At 35.5% G+C, this 19,081-nt stretch overlaps 3 protein-coding genes across 5 annotated transcripts in view; all 3 read left to right on the top strand.

Annotated features, from left to right (window-relative positions):
- Nucleotides 1–5,289, top strand: part of LOC116179829 (moesin/ezrin/radixin homolog 1) — a 28,674-nt gene extending 23,385 nt beyond the window's left edge. The window contains exons 6-7 of one of the 2 annotated variants that reach the window (XM_031499679.1): nucleotides 47–629; nucleotides 4,126–5,289. In XM_031499679.1, coding sequence (XP_031355539.1) covers nucleotides 47–629; nucleotides 4,126–4,290 — 748 coding nt within the window. In that variant the 3' untranslated portion in view covers nucleotides 4,291–5,289. The remainder of the gene's footprint in view (nucleotides 1–46; nucleotides 630–4,125) is intronic. The other variant, XM_031499680.1, reaches the window with a different exon arrangement.
- Nucleotides 5,290–6,394: 1,105 nt separating this feature from the next.
- LOC116179782 (moesin/ezrin/radixin homolog 1-like) lies at nucleotides 6,395–8,927 on the top strand. The gene is made up of 7 exons (XM_031499623.1): nucleotides 6,395–6,497; nucleotides 6,987–7,166; nucleotides 7,217–7,485; nucleotides 7,532–7,762; nucleotides 7,814–8,074; nucleotides 8,119–8,647; nucleotides 8,705–8,927. Exons 1-7 carry the CDS (start codon nucleotides 6,495–6,497, stop codon nucleotides 8,867–8,869), a joined length of 1,638 nt encoding a protein of 545 aa, XP_031355483.1. The 5' UTR covers nucleotides 6,395–6,494; the 3' UTR covers nucleotides 8,870–8,927.
- Nucleotides 8,928–11,091: 2,164 nt separating this feature from the next.
- LOC116178584 (poly(ADP-ribose) glycohydrolase) lies at nucleotides 11,092–17,840 on the top strand. Of its 2 annotated transcripts, none has more exons than XM_031498128.1 (10): nucleotides 11,092–11,214; nucleotides 11,373–11,429; nucleotides 11,478–11,707; nucleotides 11,756–11,908; nucleotides 11,957–12,195; nucleotides 12,241–12,335; nucleotides 12,386–12,551; nucleotides 12,607–12,737; nucleotides 16,626–17,042; nucleotides 17,097–17,840. In XM_031498128.1, the coding sequence occupies exons 2-10, from the start codon at nucleotides 11,423–11,425 to the stop codon at nucleotides 17,735–17,737; spliced, it is 2,079 nt and encodes a 692-aa protein (XP_031353988.1). In that variant the 5' UTR covers nucleotides 11,092–11,214; nucleotides 11,373–11,422; the 3' UTR covers nucleotides 17,738–17,840. The 2 variants fall into 2 exon arrangements, with proteins under 2 accessions (XP_031353988.1, XP_031353990.1); XM_031498130.1 differs by having other exon boundaries at nucleotides 11,114–11,201.
- The last annotated feature ends 1,241 nt before the right edge of the window (nucleotides 17,841–19,081 follow it).

Raw genomic sequence — 19,081 nt, 5'->3', positions numbered from 1 at the left:
AGTTTAAACGCCTTTTCGGTGCATTTGCATGATGTTTCTGTTTCAGAGAAAAATTGCAACAAGAAATTGCCGCTCGTGAACGGGCCGAAAAGAAACAACAGGAGTACGAAGATAAAATTAAAACGATGCAGGAGGAGATGGAGAGAAGTCAGGCCAGCTTACTAGAAGCTCAGGAGATGATTAAACGATTGGAAGATCAACTCCAACAGTTGCAAGCGGCCAAGGAAGAGCTCGAAATGAGACAGAAAGAACTTCACGCCATGATGGAACGTTTAGAGCACAACAAGTCCATGGAGGCCGCCGAACGTCAGAAATTAGAAGACGAAATTAAGATGAAACAAGAGGAGGTAATGCGTATCCAATTAGAGGTGGAAGCTAAAGATACTGAAACTCGACGTCTTCAAGAGGAGGTCGAGAACGCTCGCCGAAAGGAAGAAGAGCTGAAAGCCCAACAACTCGCCAATGCGACCAAGGGGCATCTTAAAGAGGAGAACATTCACGATGAAGATGATGAGTTAGTTAACGGGGACGTGAGTCGAGATCTGGACACAGATGAAAACATAATAGATCCTATTAATGAACGGCGTACGTTAGCAGAGCGCAATGAAAATCTCCAGGGCCAGCTTTTGGTGAGTATTAGACAAATAATTGATCTTGATTTTTTGAAGACACAAAGTTGACTGTCTTGTTTAAATTGTACTTGTAATGCCAGAATGATTTGTTATCATTTAGTATCAAAGTAACATATAAAGTGACATTCACAAGGGATGTGGTGTTCCTTCTCGTCGTCCTGCGGTGTATGCGTTTGCTTAGTTTGCAGTGCTCACAAGTAACCTCAGGTTCCTTCTTGATGAGATTGTCCTTTGAAGGCTTCTCTCACATGGCGACAATGTACCATCACGTTCTACCGGGCTTGGAGTGGTCCACTTAAATACCTCTGCCATTTAGCAACCCCTTACTTTTCAGATGCAAGGATGTCAGAGCGACCTGCTCTCTCACGTGGAGATCATCTAGTGGAGGCAGGCCCAGAAGGGCCTCCATGGCGGCTGTGGGAATTGTTGCATCGCGCTTGTGCAAACGAAGAACAAAAGTTTTTGACCGGTCTCAAGTTAGCCCCCCCCCCCCCCATTTCTGAATTTTGAAAATATTTTTATGCCAATCGTTTGTGGTCGTTTGTTGGTTACATTTTAACGTTTGTTGGTTGACCGATATTTCATTATTCAAATTACAACATTTGGGCGTATAGTTAGCCCCCCACTTTTTGAATTTTCAAAATATTTTTATTGCAATCCTTTGTTGGTGTTTGTTAGTTACATTTTCACGTTTGTTGGTTGATCGTTATTTAATTATTCAAAATTCAAAAATTTGGGCGTATAGTGGCCCCCCACTTTTGGAATTTTCAGAATATTTTTATTTTAATCGTTTGTTGGTGTTTGTTAGTTACATTTTGACGTTTGTTGGTTGACCGTTATTTAGTTATTCAAATTTCAAAATTTGGGCGCCCCCCACTTTTTGAATTTTCTAAATATTTTTATTGCAATCGTTTGTTGGAGTTTGTTAGTTACATTTTCACATTTGTTGGTTGATCGTCATTTAATTATTCAAGAATTCAAAAATTTAGTGTCCATGTCGATGTAACGTTTTAACTTTCAAATAAGCTACGTATTCGATTATTATTTCTGTTTGAAATTTCGGATATGAAGGTTGTTTTGGGTAGGGGTGCCTGCCAAATCAATGTTACGTAGAAATTGTCTTCTTAAAAATCATTGATGTGGTTCACGACTTTCTCAAGTTGGTTTTACATCAACGATAAATTGACAAATTTCTTGTTCAAGTCGCTTTGACAAGAAAACATGACAGAATTGGATGCAGTGCAAATTCAGTGGTACCAATTACCATCAATCAGCATAAATAATTAAATCAAGATGTTTTCGTCACTTTCATGAGCTATATTTATAGCTAATATAGTACTTTTTTCTTTTTCTATTCTGTAATCTTCTATTCAAGACAGAGAAAAACATTTTTACACTTTTCACTTTTTTTCTACACAATTTAAAAAAATGACAACCTAACCTTAAAATAATTAATGGTTGGTGAAGTACCGGGTTCAGTTCCTTGGCTATATCTCTGGAACCGTTCGTCGTATGACTTGGGGGTAAAAAATTATTGGGTAAATCGGTCATGAAGAACGCTGGAAAATATTTTCAAGTTCTAAAAATGACCACCAGAGGGTGTAACTGCCATCTTAAATTTTAAAATTGCATTTTCTTTAAGTTTCGCATAATAAACTAAACATTATTTTTTCACATTTTTAAAGAGAACCAGTTTATCTATCATTTTCGTAAAAACCAAAAATTCAGTTATTTCAAAAACAAAGTTATTGCAATAACCTGCTTTAACTTCTTAGCTCGATTGTAACAAATTTGGTATCGTTGAAAAGAGCATTCCTTGGGCAACAAGAATCAACCAAAATATAGGTAATTTAGTTGAATCCTTCTCCGCCAGGGGGCTAGTTTTGACACTATGATCCAAAATCCTAAAAAAAATCAAATGGAATATGATTTTTTCTTTATGAAAAAGTAAAATAAAACTCAAAGAGGCCAGTGAAAACCGTTTTTCAAATTCTCGTTCCTAATCTCAAATATTGGGAAAATGACATTAATTAATTAATTAATAAAAATGCTTAAATTGTATCTTATTTGACGTATTTCCGGTATTGGTCGATGGCGCGAAAGGTTGTTTGGAAAAGGACTTAGGTAGGCCTTGGAAAATTAAACAAACGAAACATGATGCATTATAAAATAATAACAGCTCTAATTTGTAAATTATTCTGCTGTGTTTACATTCAGAAAGTGGAGTTTTTTGAATTTGTAATTTTTTCTAAAATGCCGATTTCTAACCAAGAAGCATTTAATATGCTGGCGGCGATGGTTTGTGGTCGATTTGGATAATGCAAGTATAAGATGCGGGCAGCGATGGTCGGATTATTTTGAAAATACTCAAAATATATCGCCAGCATATTAAATGCTTCTTGGTTAAAAATCGGCATTCTAGAAAAGGTTACAAATTCAAAAAACTGTACTTTCTGAATGTAAAACACAGCAAAATAATTTACAAATTAGAGCTGTTATCATTTTATAATGCCTCATGTTTCATTTGTTTCATTTTCCAAGGCCTTCCTAAGTGTAGGGTGCTTTTCTTTCGCGCCATCAACAAATATCGGAAATACGTAAAAAGTAAATTTAAGATACAAATTAAGCATTTTAATAATTAATTAACCCAATATTTGAGGTTAGGGACGAGATTTTGAAAACGGTTTTCACTGGTCTCTTTTGATGGCTTTTTCATACAGAAAAAGTCATATCATTCCATTTGATTTTTTTAGGATTTTGGGTCATAGTGTCAAAACTAGCCCCCTGGCGAAGAAGGATTCAACTAAATTAACTGTATTTTCGTTGATTCTCATTGCTCAAGGAATGCTCTTTTCAACCATACCAAATTGAAAAATCGGTCACACCGTTAAGAAGTTAAAGAAGGTTAAAGGCAAAAACAAACGAACTCCCCACACCATCTTTGTTTTAGAAATAACTTGTTTTTGTTTTTACGAAAATGATAAATGATAAACTGGTTCTCTTTAAAAATGTGAAACAAATTTTTTTATGTAGTTTATTGTGCGAAATTTAAAGAAAATGCAAATTTAAAATTTAAGATGGCAGTTACACCCTCTGTTGGTCATTTTCAGAACTTGAAAATATTTTCCAGCGATTCTTCATGACCTTTTTTTACCCCTAAGTCATATGACGTTCTCGAGATATGGCAGAGGAGCAGTCTTATTGGGTCACCCGGTACAATGACTTTAAAACAACAAGAAATTGATGTAAAACTAGCTTTATTTATATTTTCAATATCAAATTGACTTATTCATGTTTGCTGGTTCTAACTGAAATGCTTATCAGTTAATTTATTCGCAAAACGAATTAACAGTTCTATTCAATTCGTGTGGAATTTTGAAGGACTCTATTTTTCCATTATAGATTATCACTAGATTTTGGAAATTGACTTGACAAAACCGTACCATGAATTCAACTGTTAAGGTCAGTTTTTAAACGATTTTCTTCATTTCAGACCTTAAAGCAAGATCTTGCACAGCTGAGAGACGAAACAAAAGAAACCGCAATGGATAAAATTCATAGGGAGAACGTTCGTCAGGGCCGAGATAAATATAAAACTCTACGCGAAATTCGCAAGGGCAACACTAAACGTCGAGTGGATCAGTTTGAAAATATGTAAACTTGCGTACTGATATAACTCAATTTGGGCTTAACAATTATACATTTATATAAATAACTCACAAATGCTCAATAAGAATTTTTATTACCGTACATTTCAGCATTTATACTTACTAGATAAGTATTATTCTCGTCCGTCACAAAATCAAAGTGGTGCCTACAGAGGGGCCTTTAAAATACGTTTAGTCATCTGTTCTGTCATGAAAAAAAATTTGAAATGCATTGTGATAACCATCTTCTTGCTCTTTCGGTAACTCACTTTGTAAAGGCATTCCATTTAGAGATTTATTTTAAAAGCAATAGTAGTGTCCTTGAGTTAGTGCCATTTTTTTAATCTCCACGCGGCTTGTTTTCTCAACTGTGTTCATTTTTAAGATCATTTATGACTAAGGAGGTTTAAAATTGTTACCCAATATTATTGTGTTGCATAAATGATCTTAATATGGCCAGTTTGCATATTACAGAAGCATTTAATTTCTCATTAAGCATTAATTTTTGTTGTTAATTTTAGGCATGCCAATAACTGTTGTAAATCTCGATCATAAACAGGTGCTTCCCTATAAAATGTATATAAGTGACACTCAGATATTTTAATACCTATTGTAGGATAATGAACTACGGCGACTAGCCTCCATTCATAGCCTATTTTTTAATGTATATAAATACCGTTGTTGCCTTTTGCCTTTTATATTATTAGGTTTGGAAGATATTTACTGTAGTTTTGTTTTTTTTAATCGCGTTTATTCTGATTTTTAATAATTGTATAAAAATTAATTTTTAGTTATGGAATTTAGGTACACATTTTAATGTTTTCTAATTATCAAAAGTGTTGACTGTATACATCATTTTATATAGAAGAACTTTTCTGGCAGTATCACACATCAAACTTGTGTATTACACTTTCTTAAAACCACATTTATAGTTTTATTGTACTTTAAGTTAGTTATTTTTTGAGTTAATATTATGTATGTAGGGCAAAACAAAAATATATTATTACTAGGATTTCAGCATTTTAATATTAGAATAAGCTTCTTTAGGCTTTCTGGGAATTTTGTAAAATTGTGTCAATCTTGTAAATGATGAATGAATTATCCACATTTACTATTCAATGTCACTGAAGTCGTTTTTGGATTTTTTTCGTTTTTTGAGTTTCAGTAGGGACTATAATTTTGTGTTATTTCACTGAAAAGTATAGATAAAAACGAAAAAAATGACACCGAATAGAACTACATATGATAAATCTTTGAAGGACAATTTTCATTTGAAAAAAAGAAAGCTTTTTGCCGAAAAAGACGAAATATTTCGGAAACCTCTTAAATTTTTATATTGAAAAAATGTGTACTTATTTGAATCATAAAATTGTACATTTCAACCAAGTCTCGTTAAAAGAAATTTTGGCGGAAATGAACAATAAAAAACAAAAAACAAGTTTTTCCTCGATTGTTTCCGTTATTTTGAGGTTATGTTTATGTGGAAAGTGACTGGAAAGAAAGGTGTAGAGTTTTTCACGATCTACAACTTTTCCTTTGTCTTTGATCTCAACTTTTGCCAGAAATTATCGTCATACGAATTTCACCCCTTTTTACCCTTTTTATTGTATTTGTTATAGACCATTTTAACATATCCACTTGGCAAAGCTCCATTAACAATTTTCTTTTGCAGAAGGTCCAATTTGCCTGAACTACTAACCATCTCTCTTTTTAAGTGTTCTAATCTGTTTACACTCCCTAACCTCCTCACATTCCATGTTCTTAATTGCAGAAGCCTCGCCCGTAAAACGGTCCAAATGGTAGTGCTTTCCGATCACTGTCCTGCAGGAGCTTTCGGGAATGGTGATGATGCTGGTAGTTGATAAAATTCTCTCAAGAATTTTCATTTTTTTTAATAAGTAAGCCATGAATTTAGGAAAAACGTAAAAGATAGTACTCATTTCTCAAAATACCTATCTCTTCGTTTGCTGTATTAAATAATATTTTTAATAAAACTGAACCAAAACCAGTCAAAACTATGAATCATTGATTATCTCTTGAAATATTTCTCAGCTCCCCTCGTAATCACACTGTAAATAAATAAATTAGCACCTATAGATAATTCACAATCAATAGGTATAATTTTATCAACCTTTAGATAAGTGTAGTTCAGTCCTTGTAAGGTACTTTTAATACTATACTGTTTGGTTGCTAATTAAAAGTATATAAAACAAAAATGGTAAGTGCTATTTTAATTTTTAGCACGTTCCACAGTGGCCCAATGCATTACTTCAATAAATTTCAATCTAAGGAAAGTAGGCAATCGATAATTTTATCTGCCGTTATCTACTTATCGAATTTGATCCTTGCAGTTAATTTTTTGACCAACCTGCAAAATATTATGTGAACACATTATCTTAGGCTACACTGTCATTCAAGATTTGTCCCTTACCCCCACCAGTTTCCAAGCAGTAAAAAGGCTGCGTATTTTGGTTTAAAAAACTAAACCCATCCATGCCTTCACAGAATCGTGGGATGCCATGACCTTTGTAACCTTAGCCCACCCGATAAAAATCTTATGGTTTTCACTTTTTCAGTTAGGAACCGATGAATTAAATGTCTAAAAAAAATCTAATAACTCAATAACGATTCTAGGGGCGGAAATGATATTAACCTAATCATTTTTTCCAATTTCTATTTTTTTCACGCCACCATTTATAAATTATAGACAGAAATAAAAATTACAACAATGGACACGGAATTGGAATTTGCAGTTCCACCAAAAACAAAGGGTCGTGACCTTTTCATGCAAATTAGCCGCAACTTGGGCTTACGAGAAACTTGGTTTTTTGGTTTAATGTACAGAGGTCCCAACAACGAGCAAATTTGGTTTGATAGTTCCAAAAAGGTGAGAACGCTCTATATTTAATTGTGGAGGAATTTGTTTGACCATTTTAGAGCGTTGCCGACATCAAATTCAGTGCACGCAATCTTAAATACCGTGTAAAATACTATCCGGAGGATATTGGGCTAGAGCTAATCGAAGATACTACGATTCGTTATTTTTATTTGCAAGTGAGATCAACAATACTCTCGGATGAAATATATTGTCCACCAGAAACGTCCGTCTTACTTGCTTCATATGCAGCTCAGGAGAGACACGGGGATTACAACCCAAAAGTACATCAGAATGGCATTTTCAAAAAAGAAAAGCTCTTACCTGAAAGGTATGGCATTGTACTAGTTCTCGTACTGAAATGTATTTTTGTGTAGGGTCTTTCAACAACATACTATGTCACGAGAACTATGGGAAGAGAGTGTCTTAAAAATGTGGCAAAAACACACTGGTATGCTAACAGAAGATGCAATGACGGAATATCTCAAGCTTGCACAGAACCTCGAGATGTTTGGAGTGTCATATTTTGAAATTTTTAATAAAAAGGGAACTCAGTTGCTTTTAGGGGTCAGCGCCTTGGGACTAAATATTTACAAAGTGGAAGATAGGTAAGTAGTTCACGTTCTCACTGCCCGATCAGCACTCACCCTCATTTTTAGATTAAATCCGATTATTGCTTTTCCATGGTCAGAAATTAGCAACATAAATTTTAAGGGAATCAAATTTACCATAAGACCTACCGACAGGGAGTCTAAGATGTTTGTTTTCTTCGCAAATGATGCGTTTGTTAACAAGCACATTTTAAATTTAAGCATAGGCAATCACTCGATGTATGTAAGACGAAGAAAGAAGGATAGTCTTGAGGTTCAACAGATGAAAGCTAAAGCGACAGAGCAACGGAAATTTAAGTTAGAGCAAAGGTAAGTTTGGGATAAGTCATTTGTTAGTTATTCATTTGATCCAGATCAAAATTATTACACGAAATGTTAGCGAGAGAACAGGCGGAGAAGCGCGAAAATGACTATCAAAAGCAAATTCAAGTATTAAAAGAGGAGATCGAGCGTCGTGACGCAAGTTTAATGGAGGCGCAGCGTACAATACAACAGTTGCAAGACCAGCTTCGTGAGCTACAAATCGCCAAGGAGAAACTCGAGTTGCAACAAAACGAATTGAGGGACATGATGGAAAGATTGACCCACAGTAGAAATTTGGAAGAAGAGGAAAGGCGAAAATTAGAAGAGGAAATTAAATTAAAACAGGCACAGGTGCAAAAAATCCAGGATGAAGTTGAGGCAAGAAACGCAGAGACGCGATTGCTGCAGCAAAAAATTGAAGAGGCGAACAGAAGAGAAGAGCAAATGAGAGCGGAGCAAGAAGCTCTCAACCTTCAAAATGAGCGTAATAAGGAGGAGTTGGAGACTGTTCCCGATGGAACCAACGTGGAACTACCTTCCTTGGTAGAAATTAATGAACAATTGAAAGATGACTTGATGGTCAGTTATATATTACCTAATTCATTTCCGATTTTATTGTTTGTGTAATTATTTCAGTTACTCCAACAACAACTCGAGCAAACCAGACTTGAAAGTAAGCAAACAGAGTTGGATAAAATTCATAGAGAAAATGTTGCTAGTGGTCGGGACAAGTATAAGACTCTTAACGCAATTCGTAAGGGCAATACAGTGCGACGGGTGGACATGTTTGAAAATATGTAGAAATATATAGCAGATAATGCAAGTGGAAGATATTACATAACTTTTTTATAATTATACAGCGGAGTAAAGTTCCGCAAACACAGAATTATTGTAATGAATGTATCTTTATCCTACCTGTACTCCCACTTTTGACTCTTTGTCATCCCCACCCACAGCGGAGCCCAACAAGGTGACGGGTATTCAAACGCCAGGGTTACTAGAAGTCTAGAAGTATATAGCTTCTACAGGCTACCAGAAAACAGGCCCGATTTCGCTTTGGAGTAGGTCATTTGAGAACAGCCTACCTTGGGCTAGTCACTACCCTACATCTGTAGGTTCATCCCGACACTGATCATGGGTGGGTCAACCATGACTCTGCTTTTTAAACGAAATTTCGACCAAAGTAGGGTGGTTCAGATAACTCAACTACCAGGATCAGTTCATCTGCTGCTACGGGTCTTCTCGCACGGCACAAACACAAGGGTGTTGTCTTTAGTCTGGATTCTGACTTGGGGATTCTGGATAGGGACTTAGGTTACACGCCACCTTGAGCACTGAACCACTCAAGCCTCATAACCACGACAAGGCCCAACACTGAGGGGGTAGACAAGCGCTATAAAGCTCAGAAGACTATGGAAAGAATTTAAAAGGTTTCCATATATGTAATCAGAAATGGCTTTTTCTAAATTATTTTCAAGTACCAGAGCTAGGTCAATCTACAAAGGCCTATAAAACCTTGAGAATCACCTAAAAAGCTCTGGTACATAGGTCTATGAGGAAGCTTTTGAAAATTCCCGAGAATTTTTGGTTGTTCGAAGACTCTACGATAAGCAGACTTTCTAGGATCCAAAGCCTCTTTAGTGCTTTTTCATCAATTTCTTAGGTTCCGGGTGGTTTTTAGACCCTTTCCAGTGGCACAGAAAAAGCTGGCTATCGATTGGCGCTGTCAGAATTTTTGGTCGAAACTTCAAACCGTAATATTTCGAGAATGGTGCGTCGTAGATATGCCTTCCAACCCCTCGTTGGAAAGGTCTTGACCAGGGCTATCGATTGGCGCTGTCAGAATTTTTGGTGGAAATTGGTTTTTTGCCCATAACTTTTGATTGAGACGTCTAGTCGAAAAAGTACGAATCGTTTTGGATTCTACGCACCAAAATTAATAAGAGAAAGTTTTTTCCCGAGAAATTTTGGTGCAGTCGATTTTTGATAAAAAAGGAAGGTTTATACATTCTCTTTTTTTTTGGCCCGAAAAAAAAATTGTCTCAGATCGACCGGAATTCGGAAAAAAATATTTTCTTATAGAATGTGGCCTGTAGAATCCATAATTTCAAACAGTTCCAAGATCGAGCTACTAGATCAAAAGTTACAGCCCTTTGAATTTTTTGCTGAAATTGGTTTTTTGCACATAACTTTTGATTGAGACGTCTAATCGATAAAGTACGAATCGTTTTGGATTCTACGCACCAAAATTAATAAGAAAAACTTTTTCCCGAGAAATTTTGGTGCAGTCGATTTTTGGTAAAAAAGGAAGGTTATTACACTGCCTTTTTTGAGCCCCGAAAAAAAAATTGTCTCAGATCGACCGGAAAAAAATATTTTCTTATAGAATGTGGCCTGTAGAATCCATAATTTCAACAGCCCTTTGAATTTTTTGCCGAAATTGGTTTTTTGCACATAACTTTTGATTGAGACGTCTAATCGATAAAGTACGAATCGTTTTGGATTCTACGCACCAAAATTAATAAGAAAAAGTTTTTTCCCGAGAAATTTTGGTGCAGTCGAATTTTGGTAAAAAAGGGCTGTCAGAATTTTTGGTCGAAATTCTGACAGCGCCAATCGATAGCCCTGGTCGAGACCTTTCCAACGAGGGGTTGGAAGGCATATCTATCACCGTTCTCGAGATATTACGGTTTGAAGTTTCGACAAAACATTCTCAACCGTAATATCTCGAGAACGGTGCGTCCGACCCCTCGTTGGAAAGGTCTCGACCAGCGCTACGCTATCGATTGGCGCTGTCAGAATTTTTGGTCGAAATTTTTGAATTTGGGAGACAGTGGTTTCCCCATAGGTTGTCCTGCAAAGTTTTAAACGATCATTTCTGCCGTTAGTTTTGAACGAGAATCTTTAAATGAATCTGACATTTATTATATTCTACAGTCACAATTTGAGAAGCCAAGGTATACCTATTGATCCCGGAATCAATTTTTTAGCTCCAATATGGCGGATTATGATAAGTTGTCGCCACTGGTTCCTGAGGCGCGTTTGACTCTATTCTTATAAATCGTTGTCTTGATAAATCTGTCAAAAATCAAAATATTCTGTGAATTGTGAACGTAAATAAATAAATATGATTGTGAGCATATAAAGTATGTACTAATAATTTAACTGTTTTAACCGGGTTGGTAGAAATCACCATAGAAACAATTGTCGCAATAATTGTAACCATAGCAAAATTTGCCAACCCGGTTAAACCGGTAGAATTATCGTAAATCCCCATTGACAAACCACATTTTGTCTATGATAGGGTCATAATGTATTACTTCAGAAAATGAATGTATCATTGGACTGTACCTAATGGCAGGTTAGTTATATCCTTTATACTGCGAATTAATAAATCACTGTGTTAAAGGCTCGACAAAATATCTTGGAACAAGCATGGAGGCAATGTACGGCTCTCAGGGCCCTTGGAATTACGAACTTCCTCCGATAATAGCCTCACGTTATCACAGTGTCCTTTACCAGCTACCTGCCTCATTGAAATCACCTCCCAAACCTCATATCAGCACACAAAATCATCACTGGGATAGCGACCATGTCCACATGCCATATTCGCCAAAGAACTTACAAACTGTAAAAAATGTAGGTATGCGTAGAACTATGCACCCGTACTTAACAATGTCCCATTAGAGTAACGGCAGTGAAACTCCCAAATTACGATGGGAAATAATTCAGGAAGCACTACTGCAACCTATAAGCTCGAGTAAACAACTTGAAATGGTTTTGAACAAGTACAACACTCGTTTACCCAAATTGTCCGCGTTACACTATTTCTTTGAAGAAGTAAGTTCCTCCCTTAACTGCGAGCTATTGTGAGTTAATATTGTTAAGGTTCTAGAGAATGAAGAAAGTGAAGAGTTCTTCGAGAGTCTCCTACCGGGAATAATACGATTAGCTCTACAATTGCCCGAGATTTTACCGGGTAATTTACCATTATTAAAGAAGGGGTCGTGCAAATCGATTAGTCTAAGTCAACTCCAAATAGCTTCGCTGTTAGCAAATGGCTTTCTGTGTACCTTTCCCTGGCGTGAGGAGGTAGCACTTACGTATCCAGGGATCAACTTTTCGGGGTAAGTTTGCGGTAAAGATTTCGGGATCATTAAATTGGGTTGCAGGTTATTTTCATCGCATTTTCGGTCCGATTTTAATGAAGTTGTGGCGGAGAAATTGAAATGCATTTGTCATTATTTTAGAAGAGTTTTGACTGTTGGTAAGAAATTAGGAAAGTTTCACTTGTTTGCAGCGGTGTTTTTTCCGTAGAACCGGTGGGAATTGTTACCTTCGAACGAAAGTTCTTTCCTAGATCGCACTTGCCTAGATGGGATCGATTAGAGAACAATCTAGGTAACATTAGAATTCATATTTCAAGTAATGGTTTTATTGAAGACGATGGTGATGGATTGTTGCAAGTTGACTTTGCCAATAAGTAAGAATTTATAAATGTACTAAATTAATTTGTAATAATTTATATTTATTATTAGAAGCATAGGTGGTGGTGTATTAGGCTACGGGTGTGTTCAAGAAGAAATCCGATTTATGGTTTGCCCAGAGCTTATTGTGAGCCGTTTGTTTACAGAACACCTTGGCGCGACAGAAGCTTTAATTATAATAGGTAAAATCGAGGGTAAAATTAAATGTCTGTGTTGGAATAAGGAAGCAGTTATTTTATTAATTATAGCACGTAGGTAGTTTTAGATTCAGATTCCATTAAGTAGAAAAACTACAGATTTCATATTACATTGCATACTACGTTAATTTTGACGTATCACATTATTACAAAAACCCATAATGGTAGATTTCATAAAAAGGGAACACTTATTTTAACAACACTCGTATTTACAGTTATTTGGTTAGCTGATAACGTTTTTTATCGCTCTTGGTACCTATCCACATAATAGATTTTTCAGGGTTTAGGCCTATCTGTTGTTTTATGACAATTCAATAATATTTTCCATATTTATCTCTTCAAGAAGATTGCTAGTTTCACTTAACAAACAGGACACCTGCGAATTGTGTATCATTGGCATATTGATGTACATTCCATCCAGATTGTAATACAGTAGGAAGCTCCGCTACAAATACTGAGAATAGGGTTGGCCCCAGCACACTACCTTGAGGAACACCATAATGTACAGGGTGGTCTAAATTGGACACTTTCTTGTGGAAACATCCTTTATTTAATAATAATAATAATAGTTTATTGCCATGAATAAAATTCATTTACATTGGCATTGTCATGAATGTAGAATATTAGAAAAAAGGACAAATGTTATACATTGAGGAAAATAAAATGGTAGTGTGTCCGGTTTAATTCGCATCAAGCTCGCCAACGGAGTAGTAATTTTTTTCAAGTAGATATAATTTTAAGTTTTTTGTAAACAATTGAAGATTCCTTGATTGTTTTATTGCCTTTGGTATAGCATTAAATACTTTGATGCAATTATAGTACTAACCTCTCTCATGAGTTGTTCGGTGAGTGGGTATGCTCAAATTGTCACCATTCCTTGTACTCATTGCGCTGTAAATATGGCTATTTTTATTGAAATCATTTATGTTTCGCCACGTATGTACAGAGGCGCAGTATATTCTATAATTGTAAAACAATTGTCAAAGAAATATATATTATTATTATTATATAAAAAGACTGGGTAGAGTTAAAATTTTCAATTGTTTAAATGAAGTTCGGCAAGAAGCTGCACTTGGAAGATCAACCACAGCCCTAATAATGCGTTTTTGTGCTATAAATACGCGACGTGTATCTTTTAAGAGATAAAGAAAGTGGACCTGGGCATCTGGAGCCCAATTTTAAAGAGAAAATCACTGGCGCAAACTGAATTCAGCTATCTCTATTGGTTTGGACGGTAGGGGGCGTTTCTCGAATTTAGTCTATTTCCTTAATGCCCTATAACTTTCTTATTATTAAAGATCATTGATTTTGCCAAAAGCTTTCTTTTATGTAGAATCCATCGCGATACATAGTTTTTATACAGGGTGTTTGGTTTGTCTTATACGACCCTAAACTACATTTTTTCATATGGACCAAACTGTATATTTTGGAGTTTTTGAAAAGAGCATAAAGTTTCCTACATTGTGATGTCTTCACTTATTATATTTATATTAAATATTATTTGCAATATTGCATTGTATACATTGAAACGTTTTTTCACTACTAGCCTCTGATGACATGATTATTTACCTTTTTAAAGTAGGCTTTGTCGCCAATTGTTCAAAGTGGTTAATAAAATGAATAATTGTCACCAGGATTTCCAGAGAAATTACATACTTAAAATTGTCGGATTTTGAAAAGATTCGAACGAAATTGCTGCTTTAAAATATCCCAATGACAGATCAAAATACGGCCTGCTTGAATTTTACTTTCACCCACATGATTGACATGTAAAATTAATAAACAATAAATTCCGTCAAACTGTTCATTTTCTTAGGAATATAATCGGTTAATTTAGAGGACGTCAAGTACTAGTAGTGAAAAAAATAGTATACAGCCAAAATAAATAACACATTACTATGGCCACTTTTTTCCTTTTCAGTACAAGATGTTAGTTTTAAATTTTAAATCTGACGTTTCATCTCCGGTTAACCATAATCAACTTTGTTTGTTATTATAACGTGATTTATAAATTCGGGTTCGATTTATATCAATATTTATTAAACAAAATTAAAACACTATAAAAACCGTACAATTTATATCGACTATTTATATCACACACTTCGCAATTTATATTTCCGCGCTCTATGTTTCATCTGTACTCGATCTCGTTCGGTAGTAGACTGCCGCGATGTTCGGTCCGCAACCATTTATACACGCAAGCAATGTAAGTCCAGAACATTGGCGTACAGTCTCGAATATTCCTACACAAATCCCACTATCGCGCGCGTAGAAAATTCCAGAGCGCCAAAGGTGACGTCATGTCTGGAGCGCTTCCGTTACATTATTCTGAAAGTGATTGTTACTTTTTGTGTCATTTGATAGTGCATTTTTTTCTGATTTCAAAAATGTAAATATCACTATGAACCTATTTTCTAGTGGAAAAAACTTACTTGAATGCTCTTCATTTTGAAATAACCCATCGTTCTATTTTATTTCTTTAATTAAAATTCGAATTTTAAAAGTGGCGATATTCTTTTTGAATCGCTCTGTATATACATTAAATAGTGTATAGGTAAAGGTTTATAAGTTCGCCAAGACAAAACCGTAAAATATCAAAAAAAATTAGCGCTATTCCTGAAAAATGCAAAAAATTTAAAGTAAAACACAAAAAAAATGTTGAAGATATGATAAAATTAGCAAAAAATGGCAAAGAATGCAAAGAAATGCACCAACAAGATGCTGTCATTTGATTTAATTTATCCTGAAACAAGTTTATATATAAAACAGAGCAATGTCTCAGACTTTCAGAAAAAAGATACAAAATCATCCTAGCTCTAGTAATTAGAGAAAACTGGAAAAGGGGAAGGACTAATTTTAATTAGGGGGCTGCTTGCGCAGATTTTTTGGCTGAATAAAGTACTGATCTACCTTATTTTCATTGTAACTCACTTTCATGCTAAAGTTTGTTTTAAAAAAAAAGACAAAAGGGGTTTTTAAATACTTTAAAAAATATTCTACAAGTTTTTCTAGAAAAATGCATAGTTTTGCCGTGAAACTCTAATTTAGCGTTTGACGAACAAGAGATAACTTTCAACAAGGCCCAACTCGGATCATATTGGTCATACAGGATTATTAAAAAAATAAAAAACCATAGTTTTTGTAATAAAATGCATACTTTTTGAGTTTTTCGCAAATAACCAATTAAAAACATTGATCTTTTATATGAAAACCTCACACTTTCGGTCGCGAATAACTGGAGATTAACTTCACAAAAAAATTTTGCTAAATTTTCTATCTATTCTGATGTTAAAATTATAATAAACAAGTTGTAAATCAGCATATGCATGATGAAAGCGCATTTTTGGTAATGCAGATCAGTATTTCATTAGTAAAGTTTAAAATTATTGATCTCGCGAGTAATCTAACTCAAAATAGACTAGAACGTGCACATCTACACTATAACAGAAAGCTTTTAGTGAAAATTTAAGGTCTCTAGCAATTGTAATTGCTGAGATCTCAGCCAGACGGCCTGTCAGCCAGCCATAATGAATATAATAGCGTATTTTAAAAAAAAATGCGCTAATAATTAAGTTGTTATACTGGTAGCGCTATCTAACGGTAAAATTATAGCACCTCCGAAAACCATATCGAAATTATTTTCTTAAATTATCGATCTCACAATCTCACTCAAAATAGACTAGAGCCTGCACATCTACACTACCTCAGAAAACTTTTAGTGAAAATTTGAAGTCTCTAGCTATTGTAATTGCTGAGATCTCATCCGGACAGCCAGCCAGCCATAACGAATATAATAAAATTGTATTACAAAGCTCTGTTTTCTATACTGTTTAATGTTTATGGTTACTGGATGTCTATTATGTTTAATTTTAGGAGCAGAACGATACAGCAAATATACTGGATATGGTGACACATTCGTGTGGGCTGGTAACTACAATGACAATACACCATACGATCACTTTGGACGCAGGCGCACCTCAATTGTAGCGATAGACGCCTTGTTTTTTGGAAATCCCCTAGAGCAATATAATCCTTCATCAATTCTTAGAGAGGTCAACAAGGCTTACGTTGGATTTCATTCGAGACTTGACTCTCAACTATCTGCGGTTGCTACAGGTAACTGGGGGTGTGGAGCCTTTCGCGGAGATCCAAATCTAAAATTACTCATTCAACTAATGGCTAGCAATGCAGCACGACGAGATATTGTCTATTTTACTTTTGGTGACGTTGAATTACGTAATAACATCTACGAGATGTATCAATTTCTTGCAACAAATGATGTCACGATTGGTAGGTTGGCTTTACTTCCTGTTGGTGTTATAAGCCATTTTTGTTTTGTTATAGCCCAACTATGGAGGTACCTATGCCGCTTTGAGCAAAGTAATTTAAAACCGAAACATTTATTTTCGTACATTCAGCAAGCACATTTCGATAGCAAAAACCAACGTTCCCTAAAAGATTACTTTTGCTTTCGTAAAAAACCGGACCTTTCTACGTCCAACGCCAATTACGTATCAAGTAAAAGTCCCTCAACCTCTGCAAAAGCGGAAGACGTCCGATTGGATCCTGGCGAAACCGACAACATTGTTATCGCGTCCTCGCAAACTGACAGCGACACTGATATCATCGAGTCGTCACAACCTGATGATCTAAACACAAAGCTACCCAGATTCGTGAAAAGCCCACCGGCACAAGCAACTAAAGATAACGTCAGTCAGGATGCGGTCGATGTTATTCGTTTAATCGATGAGATCGATGGTAAAGAGACGAGTACTCACAGAGCAGATGTTGACAGAAAAGAAAGCATGTCCCTATTAACTACATTAGATAAATTAACTCGAAGTGAACCAAAATCACGGGACGTGGAGGTAAAGCAAAGCAAAGAGGAAGAGGTCGAAAAAATGGAAGTTGATCACGAACCCGTTGCCATCAATAAATCGAAACGAAAAATCACAGATTATTTTGCAACAATTGATAAAGGTTAATTATGAGGATAGCTTTAGGTCTGTAATTTTTTCATCAGATTTTTTGCACATGGTAGCCATAATTGTGATCGTTTAGCGTATTAATAAAAAGGCTTCTACCTGATACGTTTTTGGAATAAGTATTCTGATACTGCCTATAATTGCATTTATACATATCAGAGATATTCTCAGGAAACTTTTTAACGCATGTTTAAAAAATGTTTCTAGACTTCCGAGGGCCAAGAGATTGCTAAGGTGTTTTTTGCTAGGAGAACTTTTAACTGGATTTTTAAATTGAAGTTTTAATAGGTTTGAATGAGTAGGCCAAGTCTCTTTTTAACAGAGTAAGAGTACATAAAGTGAAACAAATGATTATGCATTCTAATGACATCAGTCGTTCTTATTAAAACTAGGACACGGAGCATGAATTTCAGAAGTTTTATGATTTCTATTGCTTCTGCTATAAAATAAAGTTTTGTATTATACTCATGGATGGTTGGCATCAGAGACTCGCTGGGCAAAATTTCAGATTTTATAATTTACATACAGGTTGCCTAGCACTGGCTCTTACACTAAAAGCATCATGAAATGAAATTAAAAAAATTTCACAAATTGATGATAGTTTTCTATATACAGGGTGGTGACTTGCGTAACGCATCATAGGGATTTCAATGTAAAATTTATAACATGCGATTATTGGCTCCCCAAATTATTTTAGAGCAAAAATGTATTAAGGTTTTTTGTAGTAAAAAATTTTTTACGTCAATCAACGGTTATTAGTTTTCAATTTTTTGCATAATAAAGACGGAAAATTGGAAAAATAAAACCTGCATCTTTTTCAATAATCTGACAGATATTGGCGTAGTATTTGTATTATAAAATTCCATGGGGGGGGGGGGGGGGGGGGGGGCATTTCTGGACTTGGAGAAGTTATCGGATTTGTGGGGTCGGTATTTCTGGATAGACTCCGTATCAGTTACGGATGCGCAATTCTATAATCTTGTTCGGTTCGGAACGGCAGCCTCGGGGGGCGAGGGGAAGGGGGTGCCAAGTGCAAGCACAAGGTCGTTTTTGGATAGTCAGTCGAAGATTTAAAAATTCGTAGCGGCAATTTTCCCTAGGGAAAATTAGGAGATGGCGTTTAGGACGGCGGCGGGGGTCTGAACTAACCCCCAGTAAAAGAAGATATTGTCTTCTGAACCTTTTGGGGGTGGAGTTTGAGGGGCATTTAAACTACAGGAATTAAAGGCCCGATTGTCGATTTTTTTAGATATTCGACCAATGGTGGGACCTTTAATTCTTTTTGGGGTAGAATATAAAAACGGGGGGTCTGGAATACCCCTCAGTAAAATATGATGTTGTGTT

This window comes from Photinus pyralis, unplaced genomic scaffold, assembly GCF_008802855.1.
Source record: "Photinus pyralis isolate 1611_PpyrPB1 unplaced genomic scaffold, Ppyr1.3 Ppyr1.4_LG8, whole genome shotgun sequence".
NCBI classification, from domain to species: domain Eukaryota; kingdom Metazoa; phylum Arthropoda; class Insecta; order Coleoptera; family Lampyridae; genus Photinus; species Photinus pyralis.
The sequence above is the reverse complement of the archived record's forward strand: the minus strand, read 5'-3'. Positions and strand labels throughout refer to the sequence as shown.

Coding starts and splice junctions, on each gene's coding strand:
- LOC116179782 (XM_031499623.1), top strand. Junction 7,167..7,216: donor GGTTTGATAGTTCCAAAAAG/GTGAGAACGCTC, acceptor TGACCATTTTAG/AGCGTTGCCGACATCAAATT. Junction 7,763..7,813: donor ATTTACAAAGTGGAAGATAG/GTAAGTAGTTCA, acceptor CCTCATTTTTAG/ATTAAATCCGATTATTGCTT.
- LOC116178584 (XM_031498128.1), top strand. Junction 11,708..11,755: donor ACTTACAAACTGTAAAAAAT/GTAGGTATGCGT, acceptor ATGTCCCATTAG/AGTAACGGCAGTGAAACTCC. Junction 11,909..11,956: donor TACACTATTTCTTTGAAGAA/GTAAGTTCCTCC, acceptor AATATTGTTAAG/GTTCTAGAGAATGAAGAAAG.